At 43.4% G+C, this 17355-nt stretch overlaps 1 protein-coding gene across 1 annotated transcript in view; it reads left to right on the top strand.

Moving 5' to 3' along the window:
• Positions 1-17355, top strand: part of LOC142565872 (F-box/WD repeat-containing protein 4) — a 43265-nt gene that overhangs the window by 3433 nt on the left and 22477 nt on the right. Inside the window, exons 3-6 of the mRNA XM_075676439.1 lie at positions 991-1173; positions 1309-1447; positions 12013-12170; positions 15379-15522. Of these exons, the coding sequence (XP_075532554.1) occupies positions 991-1173; positions 1309-1447; positions 12013-12170; positions 15379-15522 (624 nt within the window). The remainder of the gene's footprint in view (positions 1-990; positions 1174-1308; positions 1448-12012; positions 12171-15378; positions 15523-17355) is intronic.

The following is a 17355-nucleotide window of genomic DNA, read 5'->3' as shown; positions in this document are numbered from 1 at the left end:
AAATGGTTAACGGGACACTAAAGTGAAAACTGATTTCTTCTGCATCAGTAAATTACCGTTCTACAACACCAAAAACACCACTCTTACAACGATAAGACGTTTGATAAGCCAGAAAAATCACAAGAACGAAATACGGGTTGCGACGCCTACTTAAGTTCCCGCACCGGGGGGCTGTGACGTCTTGGATTTTGATGGCATCTTCTAGGGCCTACTAATTGTATATAGTGGTACAGATTGACTACATTGTGTTCTAAAGGAACTAAATATTAAACATGGCAAGTTTCGGGAACCTTTATTCAGCCAACGCAGCCGATATGTGAAAATATGCTTTGGAATCCCTGACGTCACGCTGACGTACCGGCACTGGGGTTTCGGCGCGAAATTCAAATGCTGATACTTGGACCTACATTTTCTCATCTAATAATCAAGCAATATTTTTTTTAAATGACTGCCTGCAGGGTTTTCAAACAATGCTTCATTAGTCTAAACTGATTTATTGTTTCGCTTTAGTGTCCCTTTAAGGGGTTAATGCAAAGTGGCATTGTAATCAGTGATAGCGACCAGTTTCTGCCAACCTTCTCAATTCTTAAAATAAATTCATTGATCATCTAATCAGTATTGAGCTTATAATGCACGGAGTATATTTTTAATGAGTCATATCAGTAGTAAATAGATTCTTCTGATAAAACATTCAGCTGGTATTTCTAGCCTCTCTCTCTTTTAATATAAGCTGGGCTACTTATATGTGGTTGTTTCAATACAGCTATCTGCTTGTTTGCCTGGATTATTCTACTAGCCCTGAAAAAATAGGCTTCTTGTCATTGTGTAGAGCAGACCAATATGAAGAAGTGTTATCGAGGCATTCGCATGAAATGCATGTGCTGTAAAGCGCCATTTGATATTTTTTCCTGTCATTGATGAATCATTTTGTGTTGTGAAGCATGTGATAATATGCTTGAGCAAGGCTTTTCTTCGTGTGTCTGTGTTAAGGTACATACCATGGCTTCAGCTGGAGCGGGATGTGCTGTGGTACAGCAAGGGAGCCGTCATTCTCAAATTCGAGCGACTGCAAGATGGAAGAATTGGAGAAAATGTACTGCTGACACTTCGTGGACATAAGGATGACGTTGGCCATTTTGTCTGCAAAAATGGCCTGGTAGTCAGCGGGGGAAAGTGAGTAGTAATTGCATCAACTCACCAGCACTTCTGCTAAGCCTACTCAGTCATGTGCAACAGTATGAGTTTTGCAAAATTGGCAATTAAGTGAAGCCCCTGGTTTCAGGGAAATGACTTGTTCTTTTTCTGTAGTGATGGCTCCCTTTGCGTCTGGACAGCTGCACAAGGATCGTGTGTGCATTGCCGTTATCATTGCAACAGCAAGTCCATCAACAGTGTTGACTACTGTAGGAATGTTGTGGTGACTGGCTCTCAGGACCGAACCGTAAAGGTAGGTTGTCTTTATTGGCAAACAAATAGTCAGGAGCATGCAGTTTTATTGTTTTTAAAAGCCAGTTTTATATGTTGATTGTATAAGATTTGGTTATTTGTGGAACTTATTCATGGTGAGGGGGAGCACTGCCTAGAACACAACACACCTGTGGACTGGAAGGCCGTAGTTGTGCTGTGCTGAAGTCTAAAGTCATGTCAACTCTGCATTTTAAGTGCACATTATCTGAAGTTGCATATGCAGACTCGACTGAGTCCTTGGTGATCTGAAATGCAAAATGAAATGCAAAAACACTTGTGTACTTAGATTTAAGTGCACCGTTAAAGAACTCCGAGGTGGTCAACATTAGTCCCCAACACAACGTGCTTCATACTGTAACCCCGTTGATGCGTTCCTTGCTGTTGCACTTTCCCAGCCGCTACGTCATGTTTTCGTGGTCCCTACCTAAATCCCATTGACTCCTATGGGTTATGCTCCCATTTAATACAGCACCATTCTGTAACCGCATGTTGCGTTGCACTTGAAAGTGGCTGCCATGTGAATAATTGTGCAGGGACAAATTGACTCTCGCATGTTGTAATAAGCGACCAATTCGTTGCAACAAGCTACTAGCATAGAGTAATATAGTAAACGTAAAGAGTGGACACTCCTGTAGGCCCCTGCGGCCGACTTTGGCTCTCAGCGCACCTAGCAGAATCAGTGAAATGCACCAGTATCCCAAGATGGCCGCTGCACGCCACCAGATCCCGGAGGCCATGATTTAATTTTCTTTTTTCTTATTTTTTAGTAATGTTGCATGCATTGAGCAATTTCATGCAGGCACTTGCACCGCTGTTTATATGTTGCAACAACGAGTGTACAAAGCTGTTGTTTCACTTTATGTTAGTCTTATTTAGATTCATATTTGTTATATTTCAAGCTGTAACTTAGTGCAACAATTATGCCAACTGTAAATGAGCAAGTAGAACTTTATCGTTTGTTATAATGTAGTTCTATGAACTCACATCAAAAGTAGTATCGTAAATAAATGTCATGTTCCTTCGATATCAATCAGCTTGCTGGAAAGCCAAGAACACGAAAACAGCAGGCAAGCATTTATTGCAGCAAGATTGTGAGGAAAGTGACAGACACTGCAAAATGCAAGTCATGGAAAATAGTCATATATGAATGGCGTGATGGCAATAAACTTTACACTAGCATAACACACACAAGACGTGTTGCAAGTATCCAGATATTGAAAAAAAAGATACACGAACAAGCCAGCAATTAACTTACTCAAAATGGGATTGTTTTAGAATAAACATGACACTGCTTTTTGTACTTCTACAAAGGAAGGTGTATAAAGGTAGCAAAATTATGCGAATAGTTGCGTGCCAAAATATAATGGCTGCCTCCACAGGGGCGTCTGCAGCAGCAGGTGTTTGGTGTGTTGCAACACCACATACCAAACAGGCACGAGTGGGGTTGGCCCCACTCGTGCCTAGCCGTGGGTGGCTTTGCCATGTTCGGGGAAAAGGGAATCCTGGGAGTTGAGCAGACGCTGAGTGTTTTGACTTTTATGGCCCCTCGGCAGAGGCAATACACCTCTTCGGCCTCTGCTTCACGTAGACGGCACCTGCAGACTGACCCTCCCGAGGGAAATCTGCAGTCGCCTTTTCCTGTCCTCTTCCTCCATGCGCTTTTTCTTTACTCTCTTCTTTCACACCTATCCTGTCTTGTATCTTCTATTCAGTTCTAGTTTTCGTAAGTGGCAAGGGTTAACCTTGTGTGGCTAACCTACCTTGGTTATGTCATATTAGGTTATAGTCTCGATGTACAACTGGCCCGGACAGGACTTGTTCGCATGTTTCTGTCCCGTCTCATCGTTGGGCTCCATGGTGGGCGGCTGGCACCGTGGCTGAACAAAACTTTTATATGGCTCCTCCTTTCCCCAAAAATGATCATCGCTCTTATAAAAGAGGGCGAACCAAAGTAGCTGATTTTTTTCAGAAAAGTAACCTTCCCAAAATATCATGTACATAGTAAGTAGAAGAAAATCCAGTAAGATTTTTGCCCCCATTCACAGTATCCAAGTCCTTGACAGAAGCCCTAGGCCCTAGCTACAAGCTTTCCAAAATGTCCAGTGGCAATTGGTGCTCGAACTTCGAGACAATGTACAATACTCAAAACTGCCAAACATTGTGTCCATTGGGGACATCCGTGTCTCTGTCGCATCCCACCGATGACCTTAGCACTGTGTCCGCAGTGTAATATCAGAAATTGATTTCATACACTTAACAGAAAAAGAAATGCTTGAAGGGTTCACCGGCAAGATGTCATAGAAGTTCACCGGATCAAAATCCAAAAGGGCAACAAAGAAATTGACACAAAATACCTGATCCTCATGTTGAACAACAACACGCTCCCTCAATTAATAGAAGTCAGCTACTTGAATATAAATGTAAGTCCCTACATTCCCAACCCCCGCAGGTGCTTCAATTGTCAGAGGTTCGGCCATGGCTCACAGAGCTGCCGGGGCTGCAAAACTTGACCACAATGTGCTTCGAAGGAACATGTTTCCGAAAACTGTGACGCTGCGGCACATTGCGTAAACTGTGAAGGAGAACATGCTGCATACTCCAGGGCTTGTCCGTCCTGGAAAAATGAAAAAGAAATCATTACATTGAAAACCAAAGAGAACATTTCATTCAAAAAAGCTAGAAGGCGTATTGCGCTAACAAACTCATTCTCCTTCAATGGAAGAAGCAACTTTGCTGATGTAGTGCAACGGGGCGTAGCGCCACACCAAACATCGGCGCCTGCCCAAGCCACGGTTACCAGGCCTTCGGCAGAGCCACCCACACCCCAGGCAGAGACAGTGCAAGCTGCCCTGCCACCTGCCAAACAAGGCCCGCCGACCCCTCATTCGGCAGCCCACAAGGTTCCTCCCCAATGGGAGAGTCCTGAAACAAACACACCCGCAGTTTGGCGGAGCTCCAGTGCCTCGGGAGAGGCCATGAAGACAATTACCAGTTCGCCCCCGCTACCGCGGAGGCACAACTGTCTTGAAAAAAAGAAAAACACCCCAATAACGGGCCCTCAAAAACGAGGCACCTAATTGCTTTTAGCCACATCCCCACCAAATAATTACGCATGGCGTTCCTGATACATTGGAATTGTCGTGGACTTACTAAAAACTACAGTGACATAAAAGATATCTTAAACTCATTTTCTCCTGGGGCTTTATGCTTACAAGAGACTAGCTTAGGACCACAACATAAGAACATTAAAAAAAAAATCTTTTGTTGTGACAGAGAGCAAGCGAGTAGGCTCTCTGGAGGTGTCGCAATCATAGTGCAAAATGGTGTTGCTACTCATGAAATCAGGCTTCAGATGAAATATGAAGCTGCAGCAGTGACCATTCTTGATGTTAAAACAATTACAATATGTACTGTGTATCTCGAACCACTTCATGATTTAGAAGCACTTTTTAAACAGCTTACCAGAGCCATATTTAGTAGTAGGGGATCTTAATTCACACTCATCTTTTTGGGGCAGTGACCAAATGGACACTAGAGGCCATATCCTAGAAGATTTTTTTTTTGTCTAATAGTGTCTGCCTGCTCAATACAGGAAAGCACACATATTGCTCTCCGAGCTCAGGAAGAATGAGCTGCTTAGATTTATCTTTTAGTTCTCCATCAGTTTTTAACGACTTTAAGTGGGATGTTCTTGACAACCCCCACAGAAGCGATCACCTTCCTGTAAAAATTTACTTATCCTCACCACATATCATCCCAAACAAGCCACGCCGTTAGAAGCTCCACTTAGCAAACTGGGCACTGTTTCGAGAACAGGCCAGCCTGGATAAAGGTTTCTCATGTAATCTCATTGTCGACAATCTAAACGAATTGTTCACAACCTGTATTATTACTGCTGCGCGGCTAGCTATTCCTCAGTCCTCAGGAGTAGGCTCATAGCTCTCACAAGTTGTCTCGCAAAACCATTTGAATGTATCCTAAACATCAGGCTGATGTTCATTCTTGAACCACGTAGACTCCTTGGCATCCACCAGTGTGAATTTAAGAAAGCATGTTTAACAACTGACCATCTTGTCTGCCTAGAAAATTGTCCGAGAAGCATTCGCACACAAGCAACACTGTCTAGCAGTCTTCTTCGATATCGATAAGGCTTATGATGCTGAATGCTGAACTGCCTGAAAGATTTCCTGTCCAACCATTCATTTCATGTACACGTGGGTGCAACGCTTTCGAACAAGTCTGTCCAGGAGGATGGAGTGCCGCAGGGTTTTATTTTAAGTACAACACTTTTCATAGTAAAAATGAACTCTATAGCAAAAATCATTCCAAGGCCCATTATGTATTCTGTATATGTCAATGACCTTCAAATAGCATGCACATCCTCCAGCTTGCCAGCATGCAAGAGACAGATAAAACTCGCATTGAACAACCTCGCGATTTGGGCAGACAGAAATGGATTTAAGTTTTCACCACAAAAAACAGTTGCTGTCCTCTTCACACTCAAAAGGGGCCTACAGGTTGACCCCACCCTGCACCTAAATGAAACCGTACTTCCAGTAAAGAATGAACAAAAATTTTTAGGTATAACTTTCAACAAAAAGTTCACATTCTTGCCACACATAAACACCCTCAAAAAGAAAGCTTTCCAGTCGCTGAATGTACTCAAAGTACTGTCACGTAAACACTGGAGGTCTGATAGAACATGCCTTCTACACATTTATCTCTCTTCGGTACTTTCCTCCTTAGATTATGGATGTATAGTGTATGGTTCAGCAAGACCGTCATACTTAAAGAAATTAGACCCAGTACATAACTCCGGCTTGCGTATTTCATGCGGTGCGTGCCAAACGTCTCCTATAGCCAGCCTTTATGTAGAAACAAACAAACCCCCACTAGAAAGTGGAAGAGCCGCTCTAACCTGTGCATATATTCTTAAGGTACAATCTCTACCAAAACACATTTGCTATCCACTTGTAACAAGATGTCCTTCCAGAATAATATTCAACATCAAACCACAAACTACTAGACCACTGCTCCTGCGATTTGAAGAAATGTGTCGGAACCTTGGCATGGTGGACACATTACTTGGCATTGCCCACAGACATGATCCACTACCCCCATGGTTCATCTTTCCCACAGCTGGCGATCTCACTCTAATACAGTTCTGCGAAGCACAAACTCCACCACAACACGTTATTCAGGAATTCCTTGCACTAGAAGAAAATAGAGCAGTTTCACGGACTTCTATACTGATGGTTCGAAAATGACATTCTATGTTGGAAGTGCAGTTGTCCAAGATGATTGGGAAGAAAGAGTAAGACTTCCGCAGTGTACATCTATATTTACTGCTGAATGTTGCACCATTTCTATAGCCATAGAGAAAATAATAAAGGAGAACCTTGCAAGTAGTATTATATACACAGACTCCCTAAGTGCACTCACAGCTCTTTTACGCCAGAAATGCAGTCACCCGCCATGGTTGCTCAGTGGCCTTGGTGTTGGGCTGCTGAGCACGAGGTCACAGGATGGAATTCCGGCCACGGCGGCCGCATTTTTGATGGGAGTGAAATGCGAAAACACTCGTGTACTTAGATTTAGGTGCACGTTAAAAGAACCCCAGGTGGTCAAAATTTCCAGAGTCCTCCACTACAGCGTGCCTTATAATCAGAAAGTGGTTTTGGCACCTAAAACCCAATAATTTTTTTTTAGAAATGCAGTAGAGTATAGTAAAAAAGCAGTAGAGGAACCCAACAACAATTCTTGAGCGCATTTAAAGACTTCGCAAGCCTGGCGACGGGGTCTCCAATGGGTCTCTGACTGGGCCGCCATACTACCAGCATAGATTACTTTTAGGCAAAATCATCTACCTCGGGCCTCTACCGCGATAGGAACAAATTTCTTTTTTGACAGCAAAACAGATGGGCAACTTACAGATGATTAGAAGCAATAACTCTAAGTTGCCCATCTATTTCGCTGTCAAAAGAAATCTTGTTCCTATCATCGTAGTGGCTGGTGGTGGATGATTTTGCTGAAAAGTAATAAACAGGGTGTCCAACATAACTTGAGCCAAGAATTTAAAAATGGAAGGCGCGTGGGAAGCGAACTGAACTGAACGCATACTATTCACAATAACCTTTAGTAACTCAGACAATGTTTTTGTTTTTCCCTTAACTCGCTAATTAAGTTTAATTACCCAACTTTTTAATTATTGGCTGAGGACCCCAAGTACGATACGCAGATTTGTAGAGCACCTTCAGAAACCACCGATCGAGTTGTTTCCTTTACGATATGTCTCATGTAGTCCTTTTTTTTCTGGGTTGCAAAGAAAGCCCACAAAATATTAAAAAAGTCACGTGACGGAGCCCTTGCGCAGTGGTATCATGCTGCTCTCAAGCCTGCGGTGACCAAGGTCAGCTCCCGTCGAATGACGGCGAGAAGGCATGCTGCTGGCCAAGCATTGCCGAGGAGATAAATAATGCCCTGCCGCTTCCTCGTCGCCAGTCACGATGCAGATGTTGCGACGGCGGCTTTTTCTTCTGGTTGTACCATGGTATATATGTTCTAACCACGTGCAACAAAAATTCAGTTGTTAGTAGCACTGTGTCTTTGTCCCCTTCTGTTGTCCTATGTGCTCTCTTGTGCTTAACCTCAAGTTATCCATGTTAGAATTGCCGGTTCTCTTAAGTCAGCTTTGGTGCAGTAGAACCGTGTTATGTGGTGAAGCATGCACAAAATATTGCGTTAAAGGCCACTGTCGTGGAACACCGTACGTTTCCCTTAATTATACATGCGTGCATCTGCCATTCCTAGTCACAGTACAAGCATAGAGAGATCTAATAACTGCACTGGCAGCCACTCAAACTGTTCCTGATATTGTGCTGCGGCGATTTGTGCCCTTCCTCACGGTTATGTTTTCCCGGCCAGTATATATATTTTTTTTCATGGTCCCTTTAAAAACACATCAATGGAGTTCTACTGTAATCATTTTGTGGTTTTGGCATGTAAACTGCAGAATTTAAACTGCCATGCATTCAAAAGTTTAGGGAGGGGGGCGGAGAACAATTAGCTGAAAGGCCACAATGGTCTAAATTTTCTGTGTAGCACCTGTTGTAAATGTAAAAGACACAGTGGGTCACTTCATCCAGACTTTCCTGTATATTTAAAAAACACACTGGGCATGACTTGAACATTCCATTATCTATCTTACAAAGCTTGGCAGAGTGCACACTAGTCAGAGTGTATAATGTGTAAGTTCAAATGCTGTGACTCAGGTTATTGATGTAAGACAATCTTTTTTTTTTTCTTTTTTTTGCTGTGTCACAGATTAATCATGCAAGTTGATGCAGTAGATGCACACTATACTGTTGAACACCTACATAACAAAGTGCATGGGACCTGCAAAGATTTCGTTGTGCAGGTCACTTTGTTGTAAAGATTGCGCACTGCACCAGTCACAATAGAGCATTCTAAGCATTTTCAACAACAGAAGGCCTTTATTTAACATGAATTCAAAGGAGACTTGGTGAAATAAGTCAATTCTCTTTTGTGCACATGGTGGAATGTGTGACTGCAACTGAAATATTATGCCAAGCTGCGGTGAAACGTGGGCGCTACGAAAGGTACTACAGAATGCCAAATGCTACTTCCGCTTCCCTTGCCATCAGACTTCTTGGTTTGTTTACAGGCTCTTCATCACCACTGCCTTCATTCACGTTCTTGTCCTTTCTGCGCTAGATTACTTTGAAGACGTCATTGGATGTAAGTTACGTGCATCATCACATCGGCATCAACTGCGATGTATTCGTCAGCCATCGCACAACAAGCAACATACAAGTTGAGCGATTCCTGGAACAGTGCTGCAGGACTTGACACCCACTAACATTGGCACGTTCAAGTGCGTCACCACAGAGAGTGGAGAGCGCAGCTCAGTGTGTCTGTGGAAAGCAGTGGCGGCAACGCTGCGTCACATTTGTTTTAAAAAAACAATTCAGCCATCTGTAATGCTCAAATTCAGCTACAGGCGAATTTATTGTGTGGTCTTCGTTGTAGAGGCGTTCACAATGCATGTGAAAGATAGGACTTCAGCCAAGACATACATAATCCTTCGTTACACAGGTCATTGCGTTATAGAGGTGTCCAACTGTAGTTATCCTTGAATGTTATTCTTATTGTATAGCTATCCTTGAAAAGAAAAGTGTACAATCATTGCATTATAGCAATACTAACATATTGGGCAGAAACTTGCAGGTTAACAAAGAATATTGAGAAAAAATTGAAATACTGCACCAGAAATAATGTAACGAAAAATTATACCCTTAACATTGAGAGACAGGAAGACAGTGGTTTGAATTGGAAAACAAGTAAGGGTAGCCAATATTCTAGTGGACATAATGCGGGAGGACTTGGATGGGACATGGAATGCATAGGGCGAAGAACATATATTCTATTAAAGTTACATAATGGATGCCAAGAGTTAAGTGCAGTTGGGAACGACAGATAATTGGGTGGTGCGAGGAAATAAGGAAATTGCAGGCACAAGGTACGGTCAGCTGACGCCAGTCTGATGATGATGATGATAGTTATGGCAAGCGTGTGTACTTGTGCAGTCAAACCTCATTGTAAGGACGTCGCATCCCACACAAAAATGCTTTCATTATATGCAATATTCATTATAAGCATGTATTCGCAACCAACTGATATCGGCAAGAAACATTTTAGATTTAGTTTGTTACATCTGATAGCTTGTTATATCTGTGTTTCCTTATATTGGAATTTGACTGTTTATCAGAGAACAGTGCGTCAATTTATACCTTTCAGGTGGAGGAACAAACAACTTGCAGGTGACTTAGTCTGTGCTCACTAACAAAGATAGCAGCTGGTTTCAAGTATGTTGCAAAGCACCAAGACATTGGGAATTTATAACTCCTTAAGATGAGATTATAGGGGTTAATGTCGCATAGTTGCACAGTAGGCCGAAGGACACCGTAGTGAAGGGAGGCAGAACAATTTTGACCACTTAAAGCTGTATTTTCTAATCTATTTCATTATTGTCCCACCCTGTTAATTGTAATTGTCCCACCCCATTTCCTCACTGGCTTGGATGTGGCTCGGATGCTATCGGCGCTGAGATGGATCAGCCAAGCAGTATCCAAACAGCATCCAAGCCAGTGAGGAAACACAAAAGCAATGGATAATGAAATGGATTGTTACAAAATTTAACTCCTGGGGTTATATAATGTGAATCCAAAGCATGGTACGCAAGCATTTTTGTGAACTTCCCCAAAACTTATAGCTGTTATAATGTTTAACGGAAACGCTAAATAAGTCTGCATTGTCAGATACCCTTTTGTAGGCCTGTTAGGGTTGCTGCATTCCCGGTTTTCTACCAGTACCAATGGTTATTACCTCACAGTACTGGCCACTAGTTTGACTCCCACACTGGCATTCCATTTGCTGGTTTCCTGGTTCTTTCTAAATTGGCACATAACTTGCATTGCAAGTGAACTAATTTCAATTCCTTAAACTGTTCACTCCATCGTGAAACTGTCATATTATCTGAAGTGTCGAGACATAGCAGTCTCGCCTTTAACTTATTTTTATCTTTTGAGCTCTCTACTATGAATCCAAGTGCAACTTATACTTCTCTTCCGTAAGTCTTCTTGGCAGCTGCACACTATTGGTGCTTATTACGTCACCTGGCACAACCAGTTCGGACAACACTAGCGAAATGGACGCCAATTATTTGTTCTCGTGCCTTCAAACATCTCTGGGCTACGGAAATGATGCTCAGTGGGCTATTAGCTTTACCCACTGTTCTTAAACATAATTTGTATCAGATTTTATATAGTCTTCATAAATTTCAATCATGTATAGTTAGTGCACGACGTATCGCCATTTTATTTTCTTTGTAGATGTAGCGCTTGACTGGGAATCTGACGGTCCACAGTTAGAATCCTGACAAAGTGGTGCATGTTTTTTTTTTTTTTTTTGTTTAAGGAAATGTTTCGTCTTTGTCAGTCGGCTGGTCTATCTGCCTTTCTGTGGGTTGGTCGGTCACTAGTTGGGTTCTCACCAAGTAGACTCGCATTTACTTTAAAGAAAGTGTGTCCTGATGCTTTAACCATTAGGCCACAACCTTTTGTCTCTCTCTCTCTCTTGCCTGTAAAGCACAAACCGCATCTCCACAACTGCCATGCTAACCCCAACTTGCACTTTCAGATGGTCTCCACGTGTTGACTATGATGATGACTCCTAGGCTACAGTACATACCCACAACGAGGGATTGGCCAAGATTTCTATTGTATTATCATAAGGAAATGCCCCCCCCCCTTTCTTTTTTCCAGTGTTTTTTAAATCCTCAGGGTAACCATATATGCATTTATGTGGCAAAAAAATGTACCTTACTACAGGAAGATCGGAGGTTGAAATTTACATTTGGATTTCATGCACGAGGTGCAGTCCAGACATTGCATGCAGATTATGTTGCAGAAAAGACATACCGGAACCTTTCTTAAAATTTCTGTGCTTGCTGCTGCCAATACACAGGTATGGACATTGGGCGCGCAGTCTTCAACTCTGTGCTACACAATCACTATTTGGGATCGTGTGTGCTCTGTGGCAATCCTGGAAAACAGCCGGGTTCTCCTGACAGGTTCTGCTGGCTGCAATGGGGTCACACCACTTCAGGCCTTCGACTTGACCACGCAAGTCTTGCTTTCATTTTATTATATATATATTGCCAGCGTTGGAAAGGATGCTTGCAGCATAATTCAGTACATATTTTAAGTTTCTTTTAAGTTTCTTGACGAGGAATGATCATAAATCATTCCTCATCAAGATTAGAGGTAGCTGTGCTGTTGCTGTGAAATTTTTGTCAACTTGCAAGACAAACGTGATATTGTGAACCGGTGAGCAAGTGTTATTTGGTGTTTCGGTACTTTAAAGCCGAGATAATTCCATCATAATCATCATCATCAGCCGATTTTATGTCCACTGCAGGACAAAGGCCTCTCCCTACGATCTCCAGTTACCGCTGTCCTGCGCCGATTCCAACTAGCGCCCACAAATTTCTTAATTTCATCGCCCCACTTAGTCTCCTGCCGTCCTCGACTGCGCTTCCCTTCTCTTGACACCCATTCTGTAACCCTACTGGTCCACCAGTTATCTAACCTGCGCATTACATGACCTGCCCAGCTCCATTTTTTTCTCTTAATGTCAATTAGAATATCGGCTTTACCCGTTTGCTCTCTTATCCAAACCGCTCTCTTTCTGTCTTTTTAACGTTACGCCTGGCATTCTTCGTTCCATCGCTCTTTGCCCGGTCCCTAACTTGTTCTCAAGCTTCTTTGTCAGTCTCCAAGTCTCTGCCCCATATGTCAGCACCGGTAAGATGCACTGATTGTACACCTTCCTTTTCAATGATAATGGTAAGCTTCCAGTCAGGAGCTGACAATGTCTGTCGTATGTGCTTCAAGCCATTTTTATTCTTCTGTGAATTTCCTTCTCATGATCAGGGTTCTCTATGAGTAATTGACCTAGGTAAACATACTCCTTCACAGACTCTAGAGGCTGACTGGCGATCCTGAACTCTTGTTCCCTTGCCCAGCTATTCATGATTATCTTTGTCTTGACATAATACCTTTGCGGAAACCCCGCAAGGTGGAGAGTAATAATTAATTAAGGAAAAATGAGACATCCACCCAATCGTAGCAATTGCTACAAAGGAAACCCATATGTTACACAAGACGTGTATTGTGTGTATATTATGTATTTATGCATTTTGTACCCCACTCCTGCTCACAGCCTTTCCAGGCTAGCAGTATTGCTGAAATAAATGAATAAGTAAATAAATAAATAAATAACAAGGATGAACCACGGTGCTCGTGAAAAGAAAGATTGAGACCAACACTCATGCGGAGCTCTCGTCGACGTGGAGCTCATTGTAACACAAGCAGACAGTACTTGCTGTGTGCCGGAAGTCTTGAGTGTAGTGATAAATCGTCCTTGTGCATTCTCTTTCTGTTACTTTCTTTTTATAGAAACACATTAACTAATATTCCAACTGTTACAAACAACATTTGTTCTCCGTAAAGTTGGAAACATTATTGATGACGTGCCCTGGGCAGCCAGTCAGATAGCTCACTCTTTTGGCATCATATGGTCACCTCGTGTCGCCTGGTCAAGGTTGGCTGAAAACTCAGCTGAGTGGCATGCTGCAATCAGTAGTGATGTACATTTTTAAAACCTTATAATAAATTACACACTTTATGCAGAGCACTTAGGTGTGTCAATGATGAGAGGACTTACCCTAATGACTCAGCATGTTTGTGCCAAATTGTCAAAATCATTTCAGGGTCCCTTTAACACTGGCCATCAAGTTGAAAACATGACAGAGCACAGAAAAACTGTCTGCTGCTTGCACTGTATGGAGCAAATTGGGTAAAGTCACGTTGTGACGGTCTCTACAGCCATCAGAATATGATAGACCTCTATAATCCGTATATTTCTAGCAATCATGTGAAACCTGTGTTATTGAGGCTTAGTTGGATATTCCATGCTCGTGGTAAAAGTCGTGCAAGATTCCAATGGGGACAGCTAGTGTCATACATTATCATGATTTGCGATGTGATGTGGGCTTCGCTTTGAGTGGCGATGCCCAGCAAATTTAGCTGATGATGTCATTATGGCATTGTGTGCTGCACAGCTTGGAAGTTGCCAGCTTGCATGTTGTGCTGCCTCCTGTGCGACGTCTTGTTTGCCTCTATTGTACAGCTGTTACGATTTGGTTTGAGGAGCAGGCTTAATTGTGAGACTCGGAGATGCCTCCGAGGGCAGCAAGCAAGGAATGGCAACAATCGCAGCACACAAACATTTATTAAAACATACAAAACGCAAGTACACGGACACAGGGCATGGGGGTAAGCAAGACCAAGCGTCCCTGGAAAGCGTTCAGACTGATGACCACAGCACACTCACAGTTTGGCTGGTGTCCCACGAAGCTGGCGTGGTGCGTCGCTCGATGAACTGCTTGAGTGGAGATGGCAGGTGAGCTTTCACAGACTGTGGTTCGTCGTCTGATTCACGGGAACGGAAGACGTGTCTTTATAAGGTTTCTTCGTGCATTGGCGTTTGATCGGGCCCCTCCAGCAGCTGGCGTGGTGTGTTGCTCTATGAACTGCACGAGCGGAGACCGCTGGCAAGCTCTCACAGACTTGTGTTCGTCGGCTGGTTGACGGGAGCAGAAGACATGTCGTTAAGAGGTCCCCTTGTACATTAGTGCTCGACCGGGTCCCTCTGACAGCTGTTGGCCTCCCGAACGTTGACATCCAACCCAAGCCAACGCATCTTCCTTGCTCCACTTCTCAGCTCCATCTGCCTTGCTGACATGGACTCTTCTATGGCATTTCTCAAGTCATTGTTTCCTTCTTAATTTATTCTTTTGCTAAACCATGAACATACATGCAGAGAGGCATTGTCCTTGTTATGGAGGATGCATGCACCACAGTGCACATGCTTCCATGTTTTCAACACCACTTCGTCATCGTCCAGACATCTCTTGGCACTTCACCACAATGGTGCTTTTAAAGAGTGGTGTCCTCAATGAAATGCCAATAGGTTTTAGCTTTCGTAAACTGATTTAAGGTGGCACTTTGGTGGTGGAATTGCCAGCAAATCAAGCAAGGCAAGGTTAGCCTACCACTAACATCATCCTCCTACTTTTGCTTCCACCAATGCATCCCTTTTGAGCTCTTGATGATATGTCTGATGTCTTCTGGCATCAAATGCTGCATGCCATGCAATCCTGGTGTGTCGGCTTTTAAGGGATTCTGGCCAAACTTTGGTTGAGGACTAACATTGTCACTTGTGTGTACATGCGCCTTCCAAGCTCAGCTTTTTGTTTCTGTTTTGCAGGGGACTGCATATCACTGCACTGGGGACAAGCCACCGTAATGGTGCTGGCGTGCTGCATGTGTATCCTGAGTCTCCAATAGAGCTGCTCTCCTGTGGATACGACACATTCATACGCCTGTGGGATTTACGATGCGCTACTAAATGGCAAGTTTTCATTTGAATTTGAGCAGTCTGGAGCTTTATCGTTAACTTAGCCATAATGATCTCTTTTCTGACTACTCAGCGAGTGTTGATTTGCAGTGTTTCAAGATTTTTTAAAATTTTATATGTCACAAATGTATTGTGACATGAAATACTAAAGCTTTATCATTGATCTTATAGCACGCAGAACTGATTAGTAAATTCAGCTGAAATATATTGTTGGTTATGCTCAAATCAGAGGCTTGCAGTATGCACTTGCGATTTGCCACCACTTAAGCCAAAACCTATGCTAGAGCCTCCCACACATTGCCTAAAGACTGTGAGAGAAATAGATTGAACATTATTTAGAGCAGACAAGTTTTTGGTTGCTGTCCTTGCTGGTGGCCTGCTGAGTCCAGGAAGCCGTGAGACCTGGCCAGCTGCCTTGCCCTGTTCACCAGCTGGCGCTGGTCATCAGGGTTGAGGTTGGTGAGCTGGGTCTCCCACTGCTCTGGTGAGGGTGGAGGATAGGGAGGATGTTGGTCTTTCAGTTGCATTCCCATATCATGTGGTGAAAGAAAAAAAAGCATGCATGTGTCAATTTATTCTGGCTTTTGATATACATGCTGTACATGTATTAAGTTAATGGGTTTGCAGCTTGACATTTTTCTTTATGTTCTTGATGATAGCATATGAGCATTTCATGAGCATGCTGGCACAGCGGTGCAAACCTCTTATTTTGTGCAATACTGGAAGACTTCTGGTGGTGAAAGGATGCATGCAAGAGGGGTACGGGCTTCAAGCAAGTTTGTACTGACAAATTCCTGAAGCAGGCAAAATCGTTAACACCAAAATTGCTCAAAAAGTCACTTAGATGTAAAAACAATGTGTTTTTTGTCAGTACTTGGTATGCCAAGTTTGTTGCTGCTTGTGTGATATATCTAAAGGTAAATTACGTTTAACAAGTTATGGATGTATCCCAGAAAAGGCATGTGCTTAGGGCGAGCTTTTAAAAAATTAGAGCTATCCCCTGCCCCCTTGCCCCGCAAGGGCATCTGCATCGGTAGGCGTTTAGTGTGCTGCGACACCACGTACCTGAGCACATTAGGGTTGCACCCTCCCGCGGTTAACAATGCGTGGCCTAGCCGTGCCTGGGTTGAGCCGATGCTGAGTGTTTGGACCTTTAAGGCCCCTCGGTGGAGGCAACACACCCCTTTGGCCTCGGCTTCACGTAGACGGCACCCCCGGACTGACCCACCCGGGGGAAATCAATAGTTGCCTTTTCCTGTCTCTCTCTCTCCCTCCAACCTTTGTCTTTCTCTCACTTTCAGTCTTTCCTGTCCTCTCTTTAATTTCCTTTTACTTCCGACTTTGCGGGCAGCAAGGGTTAACCTTATATGGAGCAGCCAACCTTGGTTGCACATATTTGGTTATAGCAATAACATACAGTTGGCATCCGCAGGAAATGTCTTTTACCACTCCTGCAGTGTCCCTTTGTTGGGCTCCATGGTGGGCGGCTGGCATTGCTGCCGAAATCTCCACATATCCTTGTGGCTAGTTCCTTACCACCATTCCCTGATCTCCCTCAAAAAAGAGGGTGCACCGAAGATGTGTTCCAGTTCTTCGTACGGCAAAGACCAAAAAAACAACTACAAACAATATGCACTTTTCTGGTTTCCAAGTCTTTAACTGAGGCTCTTGGACCAGGCTACAAGGCATCAAGGATGGCAAGTGGTGATCTCCTCTTGGAGCTCCGTGATCAGAAGCAGTACAAAAAGCTGCCCATACTAGTGTCATTTGGGGACATTCAAGTGACAGTAACCCCGCATCGTACTATGAACACCACCCGCGGTGTTG

The sequence above is a fragment of the Dermacentor variabilis genome, unplaced genomic scaffold, assembly GCF_050947875.1.
Source record: "Dermacentor variabilis isolate Ectoservices unplaced genomic scaffold, ASM5094787v1 scaffold_12, whole genome shotgun sequence".
Classification (NCBI taxonomy): domain Eukaryota; kingdom Metazoa; phylum Arthropoda; class Arachnida; order Ixodida; family Ixodidae; genus Dermacentor; species Dermacentor variabilis.
Note: the sequence above shows the minus strand (reverse complement) of the source record. Positions and strands in the feature narration are given on the sequence as shown.